At 35.1% G+C, this 22,962-nt stretch overlaps 1 protein-coding gene across 1 annotated transcript in view; it reads right to left on the reverse strand.

The window, feature by feature from the left end:
- Positions 1-3,625: 3,625 nt before the first annotated feature.
- Positions 3,626-22,962, reverse strand: part of BZRAP1 (RIMS binding protein) — a 130,404-nt gene continuing 111,067 nt past the window's right edge. Inside the window, exons 15-21 of the mRNA XM_051212828.1 lie at positions 21,871-22,025; positions 19,328-19,630; positions 14,708-14,927; positions 14,544-14,665; positions 11,017-11,337; positions 8,086-8,313; positions 3,626-4,625 (exon numbers count right to left, since the gene is read on the reverse strand). Of these exons, the coding sequence (XP_051068746.1) occupies positions 4,479-4,625; positions 8,086-8,313; positions 11,017-11,337; positions 14,544-14,665; positions 14,708-14,927; positions 19,328-19,630; positions 21,871-22,025 (1,496 nt within the window). The 3' untranslated portion in view covers positions 3,626-4,478. The remainder of the gene's footprint in view (positions 4,626-8,085; positions 8,314-11,016; positions 11,338-14,543; positions 14,666-14,707; positions 14,928-19,327; positions 19,631-21,870; positions 22,026-22,962) is intronic.

The following is a 22,962-nucleotide window of genomic DNA, read 5'->3' on the forward strand; positions in this document are numbered from 1 at the left end:
GCGCGGGACTCAAGCCCAGGACATTTGGTTCAGGTTTTCAATGGTGGTCTAGATGAGATCAACTCGTGAATTTAACTTTGAGAATTAGTTTATGGTAGTAGGGATAAATAGTCCGTATTAAATCACACTTAATAACTTACCTTAAGTAACTTGGACTAGAACGCTGAACAAAACATTTGGTACTACTTGCATTTCAATCACTGAAATAATAATCCAAGTCAATAACTTAGTTCTATGCTTATGTTAGGAAGATATCGCATTATTTCTGTTGAATCAACTGTCATCGTATTGCCATAATTTCAGTGGTTTATACCTTAGTGATTAAAACTATAGGCCTCTACTAATTGCTTTATTGACTCTACAGATGAATTATTATTTAGTGTAATCGTTCTTCAGAATAGTGGTTAAAACTTTCAATTTTGGAATTAATAATCTATAGGATTAAAACAAGCCCTGTCTACTTCTATGTGGACGTTTGAGTAGTATCGCTAGCTTACAGCCAAATCCTGCGAGCGGGATCATGAGTGCGCAATGCTGAGGAGTCCTATACTAGGACAAAACGGCCGTCCATTGCTTACAGGTTTTCCATGGTGATCTAGTTTTAATTGGCTCATGAATTCAATCATTAAATTACTACAATCTCCACAAAACCCCCTTTCTGAAATACATAAAATTATATTTCACTTATATTTTATAACTATCATCATCAACTGTGATGCCTAAAGTAGAAAAATCGAAGGATTGTCACAAAAGATATCATACTTGGTTAGAATAATAGGCGATCATAAAGTGCTTCCGATATGCACAAAATTATTGATTTCTCCTACTGACATATTCGTTATCTTTATCTACGTAGATGAGTCTTCACTAGTTCTATCGATGTCTTGTGAGTGAAAAGTGGTAGAATCTTTCTTTAACATTGTACATAATGAAATATTCCTTGTTATTCACTCAAATGTTTTTGGATTGTTTTTTTCTTAACGATCATTTACAATTCTGTTAATCAATCAGACAATGCTCTTCAGAAACTGTTATGTTTGAAGCGATTATCAGTTCACCTAATCTGAGAACGGAACGAAGACTTTGTGACACAATAACAGATAAGCTAGCTATTCTGACGCGTCTTAGCTCCGCTAACTAGAGAGAGAAGTTTAAGTTCGGGAGAGAGGGAATATATTTTACAAGCAACCAGAAGCACGAACTACAACGACAAACACAAATCAAGCGTATATATACAGCATGAAATTGTCCTTGGGAAGCGTTACAAAATAGCGTACTAAAAGATATAACGAACCAATAGCGTTTAAGTTTCTCCCGAGTGGGAAATACAACATGAAGGTGAAAATGGGCGCTTGTGGCGCGAAAACAGGAAATTCAAATTTTTACAATAGCATTACAAATATAAGGTATTTACCAAGTTTTGGAGATCTAACATCCTCAACATAAACTAATTTAAACTATTTTATTGTTGTATGAGACTTCTTAATAGTACTTATCCACAGCCGTTGTAGGGCCAGTGAAATGTCACTGAGACCTAGCCAAACCATCCAGCACTTGGGTCACTATATATCGTACAGATCATTGACCCCTCGTCAAGGTCAAAGACAGTTAACGAGCATCAGTTAATCGTACGCCATGGACTGGCCTATGCGGCGGTGGTCTTTCTTTCGCTTTTATCTACTTTAACTAATATGTTTCTGTAATAACGTTCTTTGTATTGTACAGTCTTCAAAGCATCTATAATATCTTGATACGTCAATGGGGTAATCCACGTAAGGTGATGACCACGAGGTGTGACTTCGACGTTAGCTGGTTCGTCACACCATTTCCGTCTAACTCGAGTAGGCCTCCAATCATTCGACATAGATTATCTACGTTGGTGATCTACACCGTATTGTAGAATAAAGTTTTGACTTTTAGGTTACAGGACATAAGCATTACTTTGAAAACGTTAAATCGAAACGCGATAGTTTACAGTTTCGATTTTCGGTTTTCTCGAGTTTTCATTTGTCATTCAGTTGATTTCAGTTTGTGACAAAAAGGAGTTTTTACAAAGCATACAACTTAGCAATTGTAGCTTCAAATGACTGATGATCTCAACTATTGAAATTACTACAATCTCCACAAAACCCATTCTGACACTAATCAATATATACTCACTGGTGTCGGTCTCCAAGATGTATTTCCTGGCGTTCTAGTGAGGAGCAGTGATCAATGGAGTTCAGAGGGGTCAGTTGTGAGATAGTAACTGACTGATGACAATGGTAGATGTGTCGCTCAATTTCGTGGATTAGTTGAAGTTAGACATTAACACTATTAAATACCGGCCGGTTCAGTCGTCTATAGGTTAGATGCTCGTACGTGAGACCGATAAGTCCTGGGTTCGAATCTCGCGAGGCGGTATCGTGGATGAGCACTGCTGAGGAGTCCTACAATAGGACGAAACGGACGTTTAATGCTTTAAGGTTTTCCATCGTTATCTAGCTTCAATCGGCTCATGATCTCAACTATTGAAATTACTACAATCTCCACAAAACCCCTTCTGATACTAATTGTATTTTTGTTATACATTTTCTCAAAGAAGTTACTTTTATTTTTTGTCCACTAAATTTTCTAAGTACATGAGAAAATTCTCAGCAATGCACACCTTAGATCTCGCAGCAAAGGAACTCGAACCCGTGGCTTTCGGCCTCGCACACCGAGCTGGCATTTAATGGTGTTCATGTCTAATTTCAATCAATCCACGATATTGCACTGCTATCCAGTGTTTCCAGGTTTTCAATGATGGTCTAACATTGATCCATTCATGACATCAATCTAAACTCAATTATTTCCACAATCCTATACTGGCATTAAATACTATAATAGTATATATAATCAAATTATATATTATTACTGTATATAATGAATTACATGAAGTATTATAATTCAATAGTTAACTATTGAAATATCAACCATGATAATCTATCAATAAATCAGGCAATCAGATTACTGACTATATTCTAACTGACAAAACATGTATGACTTTGTTTATTACTGAATGGTCAATAAACGATCACTTACTGCTTGAACACCTTATTACTAGATTCTAATTATGAAACTTACCTAACCCTGGGTATATCTAAACTAGAATTACTACAATATGTTAATAACCATAAAGGTGTCATTGAATTCTAGATTCGATGTTTCTTGTCTATTGTCTTTAATCTTATCACATTTATGATTGTCATATAAAGTTTAAGGATCAATTCTCTAAATTCAAATATCAATCGTTTAGTAATAAAATATGCATTTTGAGATGATGAAAAAGATTTCTAGCTCAGGTGAATGATTTTAACGGAGTTTTGTTCTCTGAATTGGATAGTTTGATCATGGAGCATTCATCGTTCTTTTGAATGACATCATCATCATCATCATCATCAGTGCAAACTTCAGATAGAAGTGAAATGTTCGAATTTCTCCATATCTAGTTCAACATTGAGGTCTACAGGACAAGCTATGAGCTATATGTGAAGAAATTCAAACACTTCACTTCTACCTAAAGTTTGTACTATTGATGATATCATTCAGAAGAACAATGAAAGCTCCATGACCCAACCCATTCAGCTTGGAGAACAAAACTCCATCAAAATAAAATATACATTACTACATCTCAAACTACATAATATCCATTACAAATATGATACAAAAATTAAGAAAGAAAATTAAGAAGAGAAATTGAATTTAGATTTTACTGTCAAAAAAACTTCTTTTATTCTACAAAAGTTGATCTTGATGGATAAATGAATGGAAGGTAACGGATGTAGATGGGAATAGAGAATTCGAAAATGTAGTTTCTTTGGTTTTGTTGTTGTTTTTAAAATGGTCATATATATATATCTCCTCCTATTGTTATCCATGATTTGCTCCTTTATTTATTTTTTCTTTTATATATCAAACTCAACTGAGTTGCTAACTCATTTTTTGTTTTTGTTCTGTTTTCTTTTTCTTTTCTTTTCAAACAAACAAACAAACAACGGAATCTTCTCTTTTATACACAAAATTGTAAACAATTAAACAAAGTTGTATTAATTTAGTACTGCATTTGCTTTCACCCCCTCTCCCCCCACCCCAAAAAAAACAAAATGTGGGAACACTCATCTCTCTTTTTTTTTGTTTTGATCCTTTTGTTTGTCAGTTACTTTCGTCATTACACTTTTATGTTACTCATATTAGAAAAATAAGCAAACAGTTGAAATAGATCCATGTATGTATGTATATGTATATATTCAAGTTTGTGTACATGTGTTGTATGGAAACAATACAATATCACAGTAAAGTGTATAGTAACAATGTAAATTGATAATATGATTTTATTTAAAGTTTATTATCATTGACAATATTGTTTTCTTCTTTTTTTCTTTTTTCTCTCTTTCTTTTTTTTGTTTTCAGAGAAAAAAAAATAGAAAGTAAAAAAAAGATGAAGAAAGAATTTGAATTTATTCTCGTTTAAATAAACTTCGTATTGTTGAACGTCTTCGTTGTGTATAATTAGGACCAGTTGTTGCTATGTAGTTATCAGTAACATCAGTATCACGTTGATTCATATAAGTTGTATCATAATCTTTATTTGACTTACCTTTCCTCTAAAACATATAAAGTAGAAAAATATATACATAATAGGTATTATTATTATTATTATTATTATTCATGGCTTTATTCGATATTGTATTTTTGGTACAATATAGAATTCTCAGCACAAAGTATTTCAACAAGTTTACTTTTTTTATATTTTTTGATCGATCCTCAGTCAGTCAGCCAGTTAGCTACAACGTAGGACTAGGTACATATATGAATCGGTCCAAGTTGCCATAACTCATTAGAAAAACGAGATGAACACCGGATTCATAGAAGTAGTTAATTCAGTGATGGTAATATATAAAGGAAAGATTGTGTATAAGGACATAGTACAGGAAGAAATAATTAGTTGGTAGAAAGAAAGATATGAAGCGATTTTAATCTCATAGTTTAAGGGAAGACAAAGAGTGTACACAACTACACCACTGTGATCGTTTCTGAGCCATGTCACCCAGAGTCTCCAGCCATTAATTACGGTAGTCACGTGGACTCGAACCAAGTACTCTGCATCTACTAACATGGCTCAGACTAGAAGTTAGTGATCGATCCTTGCGATAAATATCGAGTAATCGCCAATTAGATGTTCGAATTTCAAGAATCGATATCTGATTAATGTATATTTTTTTCGATACATATAGCTCGCAACCACGATATCTCTGATTGGGCTCTTTTGTAACTAGTACAACGAAATGTCGTAAACTAATTCTTTCTTTCTGTACTATTGTTATAGCCCCAAGCCGCCAATCAGGAGCAGCGAATTATCGATCGGACCAAGGACGCGTAAAACATGTGCTAGCAGCCTAAAGTCCAAATTTGTCCTACTTTCAGCCTAGCCTAGCCAGTTAAGTCCAGAACACCAGTCTCAGCCTCTGCAATATGAATCATTATATTTCAAACATACTGAGTTCATATACCGATCATACAGACCACATCGTACCAATAAAATATCAAACAACATTTGTGCAAGAATTAGCCAGATGTGGCTGTGAATAAGGGGACAGTGACTAATAGACAGGGAATAATTCAAGAATGGAAAATCATATAATAACAGTTTACAGGTTAAAATAAAGCTTATGAAAAGAGAGATATAAATATGAATAGTTTAATTACACAACAATTATACGATAAAAATATACGCATAGTAATGATCCATAAATGGATCCTAAAAGTTAACATTCATTACTCTTATAGGGGCATAACAACTATATCCTTATACACAATCTTTCTTTTATATATTACCACCACTGAAATTAATACTTCTATGAATCCGATGTTTATCTTGTTGTACTAATGAGGCATGACAACTTGAATCGATGCATATATGTGCCTGGTCCTACGTTGTAGCTGACTGACTGACTGACTACACCTTCAATTGACTCACTCAAGAAAAGACTAGACACTCATAGAAGCATACTAGAAAAGGAATAACATAAGTTGCAGGCCTTCTATTCTTACAACACAAATCTGAATCTGATTTGAAACTTCTTCCTTGATTTGTCTTTTACGTACTTTATCATTCTCCCGAAATAGTTGTTATCTTAATTACTCCCTGTTTATCTTCATCTTTTCTTGATTTAAATCTTCTGCTAATAATCATTCTAATTTGATTTTTTTTCTACATACTACTTATATCTATCTGTAAGTAGTGCACACTATAGTATACTTATTTAGAAGAGTTTTTATTTATATGGATCACGTTAAAGTGAGTATCTTTGAATAATGATCTTCAGAGTTTCATATTTAATTACTATGATAAATCACATTGTTGTTATGTACATGATACTAGTCTTTGTTGATCCAATTAGTCATTACCGATGTTTATATTGTCAGAAGGATGTTTCATATCAATGTTCTGCATTGATATATCCATACAAAAGTATTACTGTTATAAATAATAATGACAGATATTTTAATAATAAATTCTGTAATTTAATATGGTTAGACTCAGTAAGTTGGTCAGTAACAACATAGAACTTCGTAAGTACGTACATCAGTTCGAGTTGTCATACCACATTACCACACACATACAATTGTTCATTCAAATCCAATTGTGGTAGAGGTAGTTAAAGTATGAGCAGTAATCGGAAAGATTAGGGCTTGAAGATGTTATTCAAGGAGTATAATGCAGTGAAATAAATTTGAAAAGAGAAAAATATAGACAAGGAGAATTTGGAAGATCAGAATCTAGGAGAACGCAAAGAGTGGATGCAGCTGTGCCATTGCAAACGATTTTCAGCCATGTCACATTCAAGGTCTCTAACCATCGGTTGCTATCATCTCGCAGATCTCAACCAGATAGTCTACACCTACCAACATGAGTCAATCCACTAGTCAATGACTTCATGAATTTGTGACATGTTTTGGTGTGGCGGCCCCTAGTTTTCTTCCAATCTACTCCTACATCACAAAACATCGCTCGTCGGGGCAGTCGGTGGTTGGGCATACATATCACACGTGACGTTATAGTGGCTTTGAGAATGTCCACCTACTTACTCGAGCTAAATTAGAGTTATAAACCTATGTGAAGAATAAAGATTATGATTTACAACTGATATTTAGGGTTAAGAATTCGATTTACGGTTCTTTTTTTCATCATGAACTGATATCAGCTAAAGTATTAAAACTCTATTTGATTAAATGGATGAATGACTATCGCGTCAAAATCTGAGACCTGTTATCCTAAATCTGATTCGTTCGTTCATAAATTATAATCTCATCATGTTTTCTATACTTATATATATTTATCAAAAATGTATTATCAACTACACTATATGCTCAAATGTTGATTTAAGTAGTAGATAACCACTTCGAAAATGTTTTGTATTGTTGAAATTCAAATTTGTTAACTTATTGTCCAACAGGATGTTTACACCATTAAATATTTCATTTCTTAATATGTGATTATTTATTTTTGGTTTGGTTGAACACATAAACAATGGTACAAAGCAGCACCGAATACATATGTGCTACACAAGTCACTTGATTTGTATGTGGGCTGTGACACTGCTTGGGGTCGTTCCCGGAGCCATCGACCTAAAGGTCTGATCCAAAAGGCAGTGGAGTAACGCCAGGAGATGCAGTCTCATGGTATCCAGTGACCAACGATTGGTTCATAGACCCTTTTGTTTCCTCAGGATCCTGGAGCCCATATGCACCATTGGTTTTGAATCAGGATTTTCCAACTCCCCCAGATGAGTTCTTCATATCCACCAATCCAGTTAAACAGCCAGATATTCTCTTTTCGTTCTCTCAATTTCATAAGCAACAGTCCCGTCATGAGAAAGCGGTGAGTAGGAATTCCGTGGTAGTGGATGTATACGCGTGGCCATGTGCAAGTATTTCGAGAGGGAGAGCTGACTCTCCTCACCCTCGACGGTACCAGGGTATTCGGGAGCTTCTATAAAACAGAAAACTCTTCACAAATGAATTCTTTGATACGATAATAGTTTATAGGAAAAAAAGACTTACATGTGAATTGTTTGATATCGGATTTAAATCCATTACAATTATTGGATTTTCTTCATTCTCTGGAAAACGTTCCATATCATTCATAGGTAATTCATCTCGATGATAATTAGTTGAATTGATGTTTGTATTTATTACAGCATCATTATTAGAAGTAGTATATGATCTTGTTTGTGTACAAGGTGAACTGGATCGTGTATTATGCACAAGTTTAGTTCGATCAGAATTTGGCTAAAATGTTTTTATTAAATAAAATAGAAAATAATCTTTCAGAGAGAAAGAAGTTTTTTTTATGAATAGATTTATTTCTATTATGATCTTGAAATTGTAAAGAAAAATATTCAATAAATAGATTTGATATTATTGTTCTTTATCATCTTATCTAAACATAGTACACGCGCCGACGTGCGATGCTTTATGGTGTAGGAGTAGATTGGAAGAAAACCAGGGGCCGCCAGAACAAAACATGACACAAATCCATGAAGTCATTGACAAGTGGACTGAGTCATCATGTTGGTAGGTGTAGACTATCTGGTTGAGATCTGCGAGATGATAGCAACCGATGGTTAGAGACCTTGAATGTGACATGGCTGAAAATCGTTTGCAATGGTACAGGTACATCCACTCTTTGTGTTCTCCTAGATTCTGATCTTCTGAATTCTCCCTGTCTCTATTTTTCTCTTTTCAAATTTATTTCACTGCATTATACTCCTTGAATAACATCTCGAAGCCCTAATCTTTCCGATTACTGTCTATACTTTCACTACTTCTATCATAATGCGATTTGAATTAACAATTGTATGTGTGTGGTAATGTGGTATGACAACTCGAACTGATGTACGTACTTACGAAGTTCTACTAAAGTACGATATCTAATCTAATCATTATAAAATTTCAATAATCCTATAAGGATTTCAATCTTCAGGTTATTTTTTCTTAATGTCCCATTTATGCAGCCTTATCTGTGGATGAATCCAACTATTTCCTACATTAACTTACTTGAAGTTAACATTTTATTTATAAATTCATTCTTTATGTCTACACCTCACACTAAGTCACTTTCGGTTAAGTAAGTTTTCATCAATTGAAATCAACTTTTAGTAAATACAGAACAATATAGGTATTAACAGTGATTCAATCAGTCTTCCGATATTCTATTACCTTAGATGAAGTGTTAACACATAGTCTATAAAATGTCTAGACATATTTGAATTCATGAGTCGATGTTTGTTAGACCAACATTGAAAACCTGGAAGCACTAAACGGCCGTTTCATCCTTGTATGGGATTCCTCAACTACTCAACTATTAAAATCACTGCAATCTCTACAAACCCTATTCTGAACATAATCATCATGTGCTCACTAGTGACTGACCCTAAGATGATTCCCTGGAGTTCTAGTGAGAAGCCTTGATCAGTGAAGTTCAATCCATGTTGAATCGAGACAGGTATCCACCTCAAACAACGGATGAATGGTTGCGCGACAATTCATGGAAGATTGAAGTTAGACATTAGCACCGTTGGATGCCGGCTTAATGATCTAGAGGTTGAGCGTTTGTGCGCGAGACAAAAGGTCCTGGGTTCATAATACATTTCTTTCAGGATCATGGAAGCGGACTGCTGAGGAGTCCCATTCTAAGAAGAAATGACCTTCTAGTGCTCTCAGGTTTTCAATGGTGGTCTAGCTTACATCGACTCATGAATTTAATTATTAAAATAATTACAATTTCCACAAACCCCATTCTGATCGTAGTTTCAGCTATCTCGTGAATGAAAAAATAGTCACTGATGACATTCGCTAATTGTTTCCGAATCACGAATTCATAACACTGCAAATGTATGCCATCGGTTGTCAACCTATAAGTCTAACAAATAAACATTTGCCTGAATGTTCTGGATTCGACGTTTGATGAGTTTGCGAATGCGCACTGCCAAACATTCTCATAATATAATGAAACAGCTGTTCAATGTTACCTGTTTCAAAATGCCACACCATCTGATTTTAATCTATGAATATTACTAATTTCAAATCTACTATACTCACTATTAATAATCGGTTTTTACATATTTTTACACTCCTTAGATTTCAATAGTTGAAATCATGAGTTAATTGAAGCTAGACCACCATGAAAAACCTGGAAGCACTGTATAGCCGTTTCGTCCTAGGATGGGACTCCTCAGCAATGCGCATCCACGATCCCGCCCCCTTAGATTACAATTCTTATACTCATCCATATTAACACATATTGTTTGAAAATCTAATTAATTTTGTACTGTAAATAAAAGTACACAATTTCTAGAAATGGAAATGGTTGTAAATAAAATTTTCTTCGCTTAATTATTCGTTATATTATTCATGAGGGTAATGAATTTTAGCTATCTTTGTGCCCTCAAAAATGCTTGGTACGGCCAAGAATGAGGAGAGTCAGCTTTTTCACTCCAAATACTTTCATATGGCCACATGCATACAACCACTACCACGGAAGTCCTACTCACTGCTTTCTCATGACGGGACTGTTGCTTATGAAATTGAGAGAACGAAAAGAGAATATCTGGCTGTTTAACTGGATTGGTGGATATGAAGGATTCATCTGAAGGAGTTGGAAAACCGTGATCCAAAACCAATAATACATATGGGCTCCAGTATCCTGAGTTGATATGATAATTAGAAGTATTTGAATTATAGTATAAATTAATAATCCCAGAAATACCGTAATCGGATCAAGAACTACTAGATAACCACAAACGAATGTACTGCATTTAGAATTCGAAACTAAGTATTCAACAAGTACAAAGGTATCATTAGTTCATTCAAACACCACAGTTGATGATCTTAATCGAATCATTTGTGTAGCGCATATCTATTTGATACCTCCATATATACCAATAGTCATGTGCTCATATATAAATATCTAATCATGTCATAGACACTTACTTCTGATCTCGTATTTCTAACATAATTTGTATTATTATTATTATGTAATTGTGATGAATTTGTTCGATTCGATATTCGAATTAATGGATCCATTGAATATGATTGATCTTTATGATTTTGTATTTTCTCTTGATCATAATCATGTAAATTTGTAAAATTGTTTTGTTTATTTAAATAATGAATTTCATTGTTATAAGAATTTAAAAAATTTGAAGGCACAAGACCACGACGACCATCTTTTGTTTCACCATAATAAAATCCATCATCATCCATATTACCATAAATGAGAATTTGTTCACCTGCTCGAAAGGATAATTCAGCCTATAGAAATAGACAACCAAAAAAATCAATAGAATGGGCGAGACTCTAATTTATGGACAACCTTGAACAAATCTTAGGTGACCTTGAGAAATATTAGCCAATCAGTAAACAGTCAGTACAAAGTCAAAATATGTTATATAAAACCAAGGAAATAAAATGGATACATTTCTTTTACATGGTTCAAAAACTTGTCAAGGTTAGAAAGAGGTTAAGAGGTTCTAAAATCGTAATGACTACAGTAGTGGGAATCATCCATACGGCTACAGAATAATCGGCCTCTGGAGCCATGATAAAGTTTCAAAAACACTTCAGTCTCGAACACATAGCTTCAATAGTGTTTATGTGCACACCGGTTGATGAGTGCACAAATTGGTACTTGTGGATAACGACACGATGCACATAACCGAGCCTATGTAGGAGTCTGTACGCTCTCCAAACATCCGTATATATTGTAGTACCTGGCTGCAGCCAGTGTTACTGGTGCTTTTATTATCCAGTTCGCAATAATTGTCATAATTTGCATTAGTTAGGAATTATATATGGGGTTTTCATCACGAACTGACATCAGCTATAATGCCAGAAATTTATTTAGCCAAATGGATGAAAGACTTTCGCGTTAAAATCAGAGATCTATTATCCTATACCTGATTGATTTGTCCACAAATTATAGTCTCGCCGTTTTATTTGTTACAGCCGCTCAATTATCACGTTTTGTAACAGATTCCTTGTGAACCGATCGTACGTTAGCCTTAAGCACTGAAGTTGGCGCCGTAACCTTGAAATCTCTAAAACACCTCTGATTGGCTCGTCCATAAATTAGAGTCTCGCCACGATTATTACTTATACTTGAAACGAAGGACCTCTGTAATTTCCATGACACGAAGTTAAGAACATATAGACTGATATGAGTGAAAATTTATTGATCCCCTAAAACACTACGACGACTACGACGAAGATAACGACCCTAGTCGAAAATACACTCATTTATATATTGATTAATACACCCAATTTTGATTAATAATTAAAATGAAATCACATATATGAAAAATACTTAGGGTTATAACAAGTTATATGCTGAGTATAGTTCATATTAACTTAATACAAGAATTTTTTTGATTCAGCTCATGAATAGATTGATGTTAGACCGCCATTGAAAACCTGGAAGCACCAAAAAAACCGTTTCGTCCTATCGCGGGACTCGGCTTGGTGGTCTAGAGAATGGACGTTCGCGCGAGAGACTAAAGACCTTGAGTTCGAATCCCACGAGAGGGGTCGCGGATGCGCACTGATGAGGAGTCCCATACTAGAACGAAACGGCCGTTCAGTGCTTCTAGGTTTTCAATGGTAGTCTAACATCAATCGATTCATGATATCAATCAAAATCTTAACAATCTTCACAACTCCATACTGATAATTACTATGTGCCCATTAGTGACTAGCTTCGTGAGGGAATTTTTGGAGTTCTATTGCGAATCCGTGACCAGCGGAGCTAATATACGTCAAGTAGGGATAGGTATCAACCTCAGTACAATGGAAGATGGTTGCGCAATTTCATGGATTGTATACACTTCATTTAATTGTTCAACTTCTTTATACCTATCACTGTTGATAGCTTTATTGAATCTTCAGTCACCTAATGATAATAATAATAATCAATTATTGAATAATGGTCTCTTAATAATCATTCAGAAAAATATCAATCTATACAGTAGGACGAATTTTCTTCATTTAAATATAAAGACAGTGTTCACCCATATTTCAAACGTCATATTAAATCGTTAACAGTAACCGAGATAAATCCTAACAATGAATGGTTTGTAGAGGGGGCTGTTACTATATCAAGTTCATATAAGATTATTCTACCTTTTGAATAGACCAATTTATTCATTCTTCTCAAGCAACGCTTCAAGCTTGTCACTTATTTGATTATTAATCTTGACTGATTCTATATGAGCGTATATGTGTGAATGGCTTACCTTATTCATTACGTGTCTGGAACTTATTTTTTTAGTCTGACTATAAATATTGAAGTCAAGCTTAATGAAATGGAATTGGTCTACTCGCCTTCTACACTGTGCGTCACTTCGTTTCATTTTATTTTGTTTTCTTCGCTTTGTTTCTCTAATTGTTTGGTTATATCAATAAGTGTACGAAATATACATATTCAAAACTTCATTCTTCAGTTGAATTAAGTCATTGGTTGATTGTATGTATATGTAATGATAACAATCAACCTATGATGTAACTAGAATCAGATATAGGGCCACTAAAGGTTTATTTAATTCTATAAATGTTGATTACTGTAGAATTTACAAACAACACCAAGTGAATTTAAACTTTACCTTATTACAAAAGTGAGTGGCTATCAGGAATCAGTAGCTAAGTGGGTAACGTGGTGATATTTCAACCGAACAATACTGGGTTCAAATCCCGGATTGAACATCAACTCTGACATACAGGTACACTCAACTGACGAGTCCTAAATAGGACGAAACTCTCTTCCTGGATTCCACTGCTAGCCACTATCCATCTTTGCTTATATAGCTTGTGAATTAAGGCTATATCAAGGCAGTCCGCACAGGATGTGCATATGCCAATAAGAGACTGTTCAACTACAGTCCTAAACATCAGTAGGAAGATATAAGTAAACAATACCAAGGGAATTTAAACTTCACCCCATTGCACAAGCTGGTGACTATCAGGACTCAGTAGCTAAGTCGATAACGTGATGACATATGAACCGTACGGTACTGGGTTTGAGTCAACTCTGAGATGCAGGTACGCCCAGCTGACGAATCCTAAGTAGGACGAAACGCTCTTCCTGGATTCCACTGTTAGCCATTATCCATCTTTGCTTATAAATTTAATACTTCCAAGTTTTATAATTGACATAACACTAACAAATCATCAGTTTGGAATCCAGTTATATACATATATATATATTCATTGATTTTCATTGTCTTACTCCAAGCTAGGATAACTACAAAAGGTTATTTATTCTCACTTTCACTTCTTATTTCAAAAATTAATTACCGCTTGAAGCCCTTCTAAGGTGACTGTCGGTCCTTAGTTCGAATAACTGAGAAGGGTTGGTTATTAGGTTAACAACCCTATCCTATAGAGAACTAATTCGCTAGATGATATAAAAAACAAGGCTAACCAGAAAAGACAAAATAACAATACAGTTGATTTCTTTCTTAACTTACATCAATATCTGGATTAGGACTTAATATATGTGGATCATAATCATAAATAGCAATCATAATTTTTGATTGTTGATTCATTTGTTGTTGTATTGATTCCATTGGTGGTTTATGATGTAATGTATCTAAAATAGAAAGTAAATATAAGTCATTTAATTCTAATTTACTTGGTATGATTTGATTCATTGTATTTTGACTTAATTCAGTAGTAGTATTAGTAGTAGTAACAGTAGTAGTAGCAGCAGTGGCAGTAGTATGTTTTGTTTGAGATTGGGAATAATGAAGATTACGATCTTGTTCTAATTCATTAGATTGTAAATCTTTTATTTCAATATAATCAGGTATTGCCATTTGTGGATGATATGAATGTTCATTCATAAAATCTATCTATAAATGATTAAAAGAAATAATAATAATGATTACATAATCTATTTTTAAGACAATTAATAATAATAATAATAATAATATCAATAGTTGAAATCATGAGTCGATTGAAGCTAAACCACCATGGAAAACCTGGAAGCATTGAACGGCACATTCGTTCTGATATGAGACTCCTCAGCAATGCGCGTCCACGATTCCCCCCACTAGACCACTAAGCCGACATCCAACGTTGATGATGTCTAACATCAACTATTGAAAGTACCAAAATCTCCAAAAAAACTCTCTGATAATAATAACCCCTCCTGGAGCTCCTCTGGGGATACTGCCGGTCGCAAGCCCGGATAAAAGAGGAGGATTGAGCGTGGGGTTAGCGATCCTATCTCGTAGAAAACTAACTTGTTAAAAAAATAAGAAATCAATAAACAATCAATATGAAAATCAATCAGTCAATTAGATACAACGTATCCCTAGGCATATATATATATATATATATATATATATATATATATATATATATATAGGATTATAACAACTGTTCCTACAATATATTTCGATTGTGGTTAAATTTTGATAAAACTGTTTTGTAGGCCTCAACATATACGAAGGAAAAACCAAGGTCCTCAAATACAACACGGAGAACACCGACCCAGTCACACTTGATGGAGAAAGTCTGGAAAATGTAGAATCCTTAACGTACCTCGGTAGCATCATCGATGAACAAGGGCGATCAAATGCAGATGTGAAGGCGAGGATACGCAAAGCAACAAAAACATTCCTATAGCTGGAGAACATATGGAACTCAAAACAACTTTCAACCAATATCAAAGTCACAATCCACAATACGAACGTCAAGACAGTTCTACTGCACGGAGCTGAAACTTGGAGAACTACAGCAACGATCATCAAGAAGGTACAAGTATTTATAAATAGTTGTCTAAGCAAGATACTCAACATCCATTGACCGGATACCATCAGCAACAGCGTTCTCTGGGAGAGAACAAACCAGATCCCAACTGAACAGGAAATTAGGTAAAGACGATGGAAATGGATAGGACATACATTACGCAAATAATCAAACTGAATCACGAGGTAAGCCCTAACTTGGAATCCTGAAGGGAAGCGGAAAAGAGGAAGGTCGAGGAACATATTACGGTGGGAAATAGAAGCAGATATGTGAAAAGGATGAATCACAACTGGAAGGAGCTGGAAAGGATTGCCCAGGACATGGTTGGATAGAGAGTGCTAATAAACGACCTATGCTCCTCCACGATGTGTAACAGGCGTAAGTAAGTAAGTGTGTTGATTAACTTACTTGATGAATTATCGAGGTGATCGATTAACCAAGAAAAGCCATTACAGGTTCATGTTACTATTACCTTGTTAGTACAACAAGATAAACATTAAATTCATAGAAGTAGTTACCTAAATAATTTCAAGAAATTCTGCTTGTCCAATTCAATTCAAAAATATGTATCAGAAGGGGTTTTGTGGAGATTGTAGTGATTTCAATGGTTGAGATCATGAGTCAATTAAAGCTAGACTATCATGGAAAACCTGGGAGCATTGAACTGAGGATTCCTTTACTAGGACGAAATGGTTTTTCAATGCTCTCAAGTTTTCCATGGTAATCTAGCTTCAAGTGACTCATGAACGCAACTCTTAAATTTATATTTATTTAATGTAAAATAGATGATCTGATTAGAGATTAGTGAAACGATAGGTCCTAGGTTCGAATCCCTTGAGTGGGATCGTGGATATGCACTGTTCAGGAGTCCCACAATAGGATGAAACGGCTGTCCAGTGCTTTCAGGTTTTCTATGGAGGTCCAGCTTCAGTTGACTCATGATCTCAACTATTAAAAATACGTACCTAAATATCATATATAATTTGGTTGAAACTATATTCTGATGATATATATCATCCTCTGACTGATTATAACTGGAGGTTCATCAAAAACCATGCAAGCCATACCTGTATATTTCATTTTAATTTAGTATTTTTAAATAGTACATATCTATATTTAACCATGAACTACAGTATATATAAATAACTGAAGAATATTATTAGAATGAGGGTTTGTGAAGATTATAGATGAATTCATGAGTCGATCTGAGCTAGAAAACCTTTGAAAATCTGAAAGCACTGCCTTAAGACCGTTTTATCCTAGTATAGGACTCTCCAGCAATGCGCCTCCACGATCTTGCACCAAAGGGACTTGAACACAGGACCTTAGGTCTCGTGCTCTAACTCATAACCTATAAACCATTGAGTAGGCATCCAACGGTGTTAATGTCTACCTTCAATCGATCCATGAATGGTCGCGCGACCACTCATCCACGTATGGGACTCCTTAGAAAAGGGCACCTACGATCCTTAAACGAAGGAACTCGAACTTAGGAACTTCAGTCTAAGCGTATTATAATGTAATTATCAAATATATTTCATCAATCCCCTCATTGAGGATTGAGAAATCTTGCGAGGATAAATTGTATTAACAAGAAAACTGGAAAAAAGTTGAAATTCAGGTAGTTATTATATTTTTTTGGAGAAGGGTCAGCTTGTATGTGATCTAAATGTATTCATGAAACATAGAGTTTAAACCGAGTTTGCTGTGAGATAGTAACTCATTAAAGACAATGGTGGAGGGTGGATCAATTTAGTGTGTTGGTTGAAATTAGATATTAACACCGTTGGATGTCAACTCAGTGGTCTATAGATTAAGTGTTCGCACGCAAGTCCAATATGTTCGGGGTTCGAATCTCGTGATTTGAGGTCGTGGATGCGCATTGCTGAGGAGTCGCATACTCGGATGAAACGGCCATCCAGTGATTCTAGGCTTTTTATGGTGATCTAGCTTTGATTTAAAAGGTACAGTTCACTAAGCATTAACCAATTACTTAACTATGCATTCTTATTATTGTAATTATGTAAATACTGAGATTAAAATTCTTTTTCCTTTCGATACATTATGATCTTGTATTTCAATGAATTATTATAACATAAGTTAATAAATGGATCTTTTAATGATTCTGATTGATTTTTTGATATAAAACAAACTACATCAATGAACTGCTTGTTAGTGAATGTAAGGAAAAAAATCAGTAACAAAGATTATCTATAATGGTTACAATATTACAACTAATATTGTAAGGAAAGATAGAAAGTGGCTAACAGTGAAATCCATAATGCGCGTTTCATCCTATTTGAGACTCTTCAGTTGGACGTACTTGCATTTCTGAGTTGATGTTCACTCTGGGATTCAGACCCAGTACTGTTTACTTCAGCTGACGGGTCCCAAATAGGACGGAACGCGCATCCTGGATTCCAAAGCTAGACACCATCCATCTTTGCTTAAAAAGCTTGTGATTTCAAACAATATCTAGGCTATCCGTATAGGATGCACATGTATATGAACAAGAGACTGATCAATTGTAGTCTTAAATAACAATTGAAAGATACAAGTATAATAACATTAAGCCAATTTAAACTTCATCCGATTGCACAAGAGAGTGGTTATCAGGACTCAGTAGTAGAGTGAATATTGCGATGGCGTTTGAAGCGAATGGTACTGGGTTAGAGTTATAGCGACTCACGTGCAATTGAGTTTATTCTCATTTAACTCAGTTAAGCCCTTTTGCTAACTCATTTAGCGGACAAAGTCATCCGCACTATAAGAATTTATTGTACTCTTATTATTTTGTGCTTGTATGAAATACGTATGCTTGAATATTGCTTACGGCCTACGCATTTATTCACTCTGCTAGTCTTACTACTAACTGATTATTTGATTCGATTACTCATTCATTTCACATGCTATATATGTCCATGTTATTCATATTCAACACACACTCACTCACTCACACGCTCTCGTCTCGCTCTTGCTCTTGCTCTCGCTCGCTTGCTTGCCTTTCGGCACAACTCTTCTATGCTTGTTTAACGCATCTGTACATTTGGATATATGTGTATGGTCTCGTAATAAACGTAATCAACACTTCGTATTTGCCTTCTGATTAATATACCGTTCGGACGTTATATAGAACGGTTATCAAGACGAACTGTATACGAAGTTTAAGGATTATATCGAATACCGACCACCACATAGTTTCGGAGTGAACATCCACTTTGAGATGCAGGTACACTCAGCTGACAGGTCCCAAATAGGACGAAACACGCGTCCTGGATTCCACGGCTAGATAATTTTAATCTTTGCTTAAAAAGCTTGTGATTTATGGCTATGTCAAGGCCATCCGTATAGGATGCATATATATATATAAACAAGAGACTGATCGTTTGCAGTCTTAAATAACAATTGAAAGGTACAAGTATCATAACAACAAGTGAATTGAATAATGTAAGGATTTATATTTTCATAACTATGCATATAGAAATATACTTTAACTTACATTTCGAGGAACAGAATTAGTATGTGAAATTAATGGATCATATTTTTTAGTTGTATAATAATTTTGAGTTGGTGAATTCATTTGTCCATGTAAATTAATATCCGTCGAATAAGTTTTATTAAGTTGATCTGATGATTGTTGATTCATATCTATTAGATTTGAATGAGAATCTATTGAATGATTAATTTTTTGTGATCTTAATGAATGTGATTGTAATTCAGAAACCATATTTGATGGAACTAATCCACGTAGACCATTACATTCACCAAGATAAAATCCATCTTCATCACATTCAGTAAGAATCTAAATAGATTATAAAGTTAGTTAAATACAAATATCAGATGGGTTTTGTGGATATTATGGTAATTTTAATGGTTAAGATTATGAATCAGTTGAAGCTCGACTGGTCGTTTCATCCTATTGTGGGACTCCTCAGCAATGCGCATCCAGTGCTTCCAGGTTTTCCATGGTGGTCTAGCTTCAACTGACTCATGATCTTAACCATTTAAAAACAAATAAGTTATTAATTTGTGGATATTATTTATTACTGACAGCTTATGGTATATTCAAAAAAATATGTGATTGAGATGTGTCTGTTGATCACTGAATATTGATAAGACATTTAAATGTTTCACATCCGACACCGATTGAACTCCAGTGGTTAAGACGTTTCATTGGGAGCCGAAAAGTTACATCCTAAAGATGGTCAGCAGTGGCCCTCCAAAGGCTCTGTTACGGCCAGGGGAGAGTCTGCTCTCCCTCTTCAAATGTTCTCAAATGGCCACGCGTATACAGCCACTACCAGCGAAGTCATACTCACTGCCTTCTCGAGACAGGGGTATTGTTTGCGAAATTCAGAGGATGAGAAGCGGATGTCTGGCTCTTTAACTGGGTTGATGAACGCGGAGTTGGGAAACATTGATTCCAAATCAGTATCCTGAGTGAACAAATGGCGTATGAACCAATCGTTGGCCACTGACCACCATGTGACTGCATCCCTTTATGGTGTAACATATGAGTAAGATTGTCCTAAACTGATACTGTAGTGTGTGCTACTGATGTTGACGGATATAAGTAATATGTATCATCAGTCGAAAGTGAAATACCTGGAGGCAGAAGGTTAAGAAGATCTAAGAAAAGAGAACAAGAACAGAGAATGGTAGATGTAGACCACTGAGCTGGCCAGCATCCAACGGTGTTAATGTCTAACTTCAATCAATCCACGAAATTACGTGACTATCTTCCATTGTAGTGAAGTAGATACCTGTCTCTACCTGACAGGAAGAAGCGGCCATCTAATGCTCCCAGGTTTCTAATGGTGGTATAACATCGATCGGTTCATGATCTCAATCAAAAACTAGCATCAAACCTTATTTCGAGTAGAAATGAGTACTTTGTTTATTTCAAAGGTTTTAAATTAGTCCATCCTAAAGATCTTGTTTCTGACTGGTCGTCATAACTAGTTTTAGTGTTGTCATTTGTCAGTCTTGTTTCGTTAGCCGTTTTTTTCAGTTAATCTACAACCAAGTGATTATTCAACCCTTGCAGCACGGATTAAATAAACCAAATTTATATCAATGTCTAGGAGATCCATTTCTCAGTGTACAACCAATGTGAGCGGTAGAGCGGACAGATGACTAACTATCACTAAATCATAAGAAAAAAGTGATATACATCTGAGCTGGTTGATAATACTTAAGTGAATTATTTATTTGCTTGAACGAGAATTCAGGTGGAGAAGACCAATTGATTGTTCAATGCATAATCACACAATGGTCTAGTACAATGTGAAAATCATGCATTAAATACACCGTTTGCACATTTTCTTTGAATTATCTCTTACTAGCTTCATTGTTCCTCCATTCCTGTTGTTATCTTGATTGCTTTTAGTCACCTTCTTTCTTCTCTTCATTTACATCTTCTAAACCTTATGCTCTCAAACATTCCACTTCCGACTGGCGTTACATGCTACTTATATCTATAAACATAAGTAGCATACACCACAATTACTTAGATTTTTTCGTTAACTTGGCAACTGTTAGGATTATTATTCGTCTATCAACAAAAATGTTCATGTATAAGTTTAGTCTTCCTTCATTACGCAACTAATTGATTTAACTGTTTTTTAACTCAGAATATTCATAATGAAACAAAATCAATTAATATGTGTTTATTATTAGACAAAAAATAATTTCAATAGTTGAAATCATTAGTCAATTGAAGCTAGACCACCATGAAAAACCTGGAAGCACTGGACGGTTGTTTCGTCCTAGTATGGAATATTAACGCCGTTGGATGCCGGCTAGCTCAGTGATCTAGTGGTTAAGCGCTTGCACGTGAGACTAATAGGTCCTGGGTTCGAACCTCGCTGGGTGAGGGATCATGAATGCGCCTTGTTGAGGAGCCCCATAATGGAACGAAAAGGCCGTCCAGTGCTTTCACGTTTTTCATGGTGGTCTAGCTTGAGTTGACTCATGATTTCAACTATTGAAATTACTAAAATCTCCACAAAATCCCTTCTGATAAAAAATAATTTAACCAACCTTGATAAGTTGTCCTTCTCGAAATGGTAATTCTTCTTGTGCACCATCAATATTTGGTGACATAGTAGTTGGATCATAATCATACAGAGCTACTACAACTTGTATTGGTTTCAATTCACTATGGCCCATTCGATTTGAATAATCATCATTAATGTCTAAATAGAAATTAAAGTGAATAGGAAATGTGTATAACAGTAAAATTAAATGCGTCATTACGATTAAAGTATAATGAGTATCTTTTTAAGCAAAGATGGATAGTGGCTGGCAGTGAAATCCAGAAAGCGCGTTTCGTCCTATTAGGGACTCGTCAGCTGGATGTACCTGCATCAATGCCAGCCACTATCCATCCTTGCTTATAAAGCTTGTGACTTAAAGCTATATCGACGCATTCCGTACAAGACGCACATATGCCAACATGAAACTGATCAATCGCAGTTCTATATAACAATGAGAAGATACAAGTAAAACAACAACGAGTGAATATAATGAGAATCGTTGAAATTTCATTCTTATTTTGAACTGTTCGAAAATTAACGCCTATCACTTGTATATAAAATCAGACCCTAGATCCTCTGTTAATAAATGTCTGTACAGTTTTCCTTTAATGTTGAATAAATAAACCAGAAGGGGTTTTCGCGGATATTATAATAATTTCAATGATTGAAATCATGAGTCAATTCAAGCTAGACCACTATGGAAAACCTGGAAGTACTGGACGGTCGTTTCATACTATTGTGAGACTCCTCAGTAGTACGCATCCACGATCTTACCTCACGAGATTCGAACCCAGAACCTATCAGTCTCGCTCACGAACGCCTAACCTCTAGACTATTGAGCCGGCTGGCATTCAGTGGTGTTAATGTCTAACTTCGAAGAATCCACGATATTGAGCGACACATCCACCATTGTCTTCAGTGAGTTAATATCTCACAATAGACCCAGTTAAACTTCACTGATCACCGCTTCTCACTAGAACTCCAGGAAATAATTCTTGAATTCAGTCACTAGTGAACATATGTTGATTAGTATCAGAAGGGGTTTTTGTGGATATTATAGTAATTTCAATAGTTGAGATCATGAATCAATTGAAGC

The sequence above is a fragment of the Schistosoma haematobium genome, chromosome 3, assembly GCF_000699445.3.
Source record: "Schistosoma haematobium chromosome 3, whole genome shotgun sequence".
Lineage (NCBI taxonomy): Eukaryota > Metazoa > Platyhelminthes > Trematoda > Strigeidida > Schistosomatidae > Schistosoma > Schistosoma haematobium.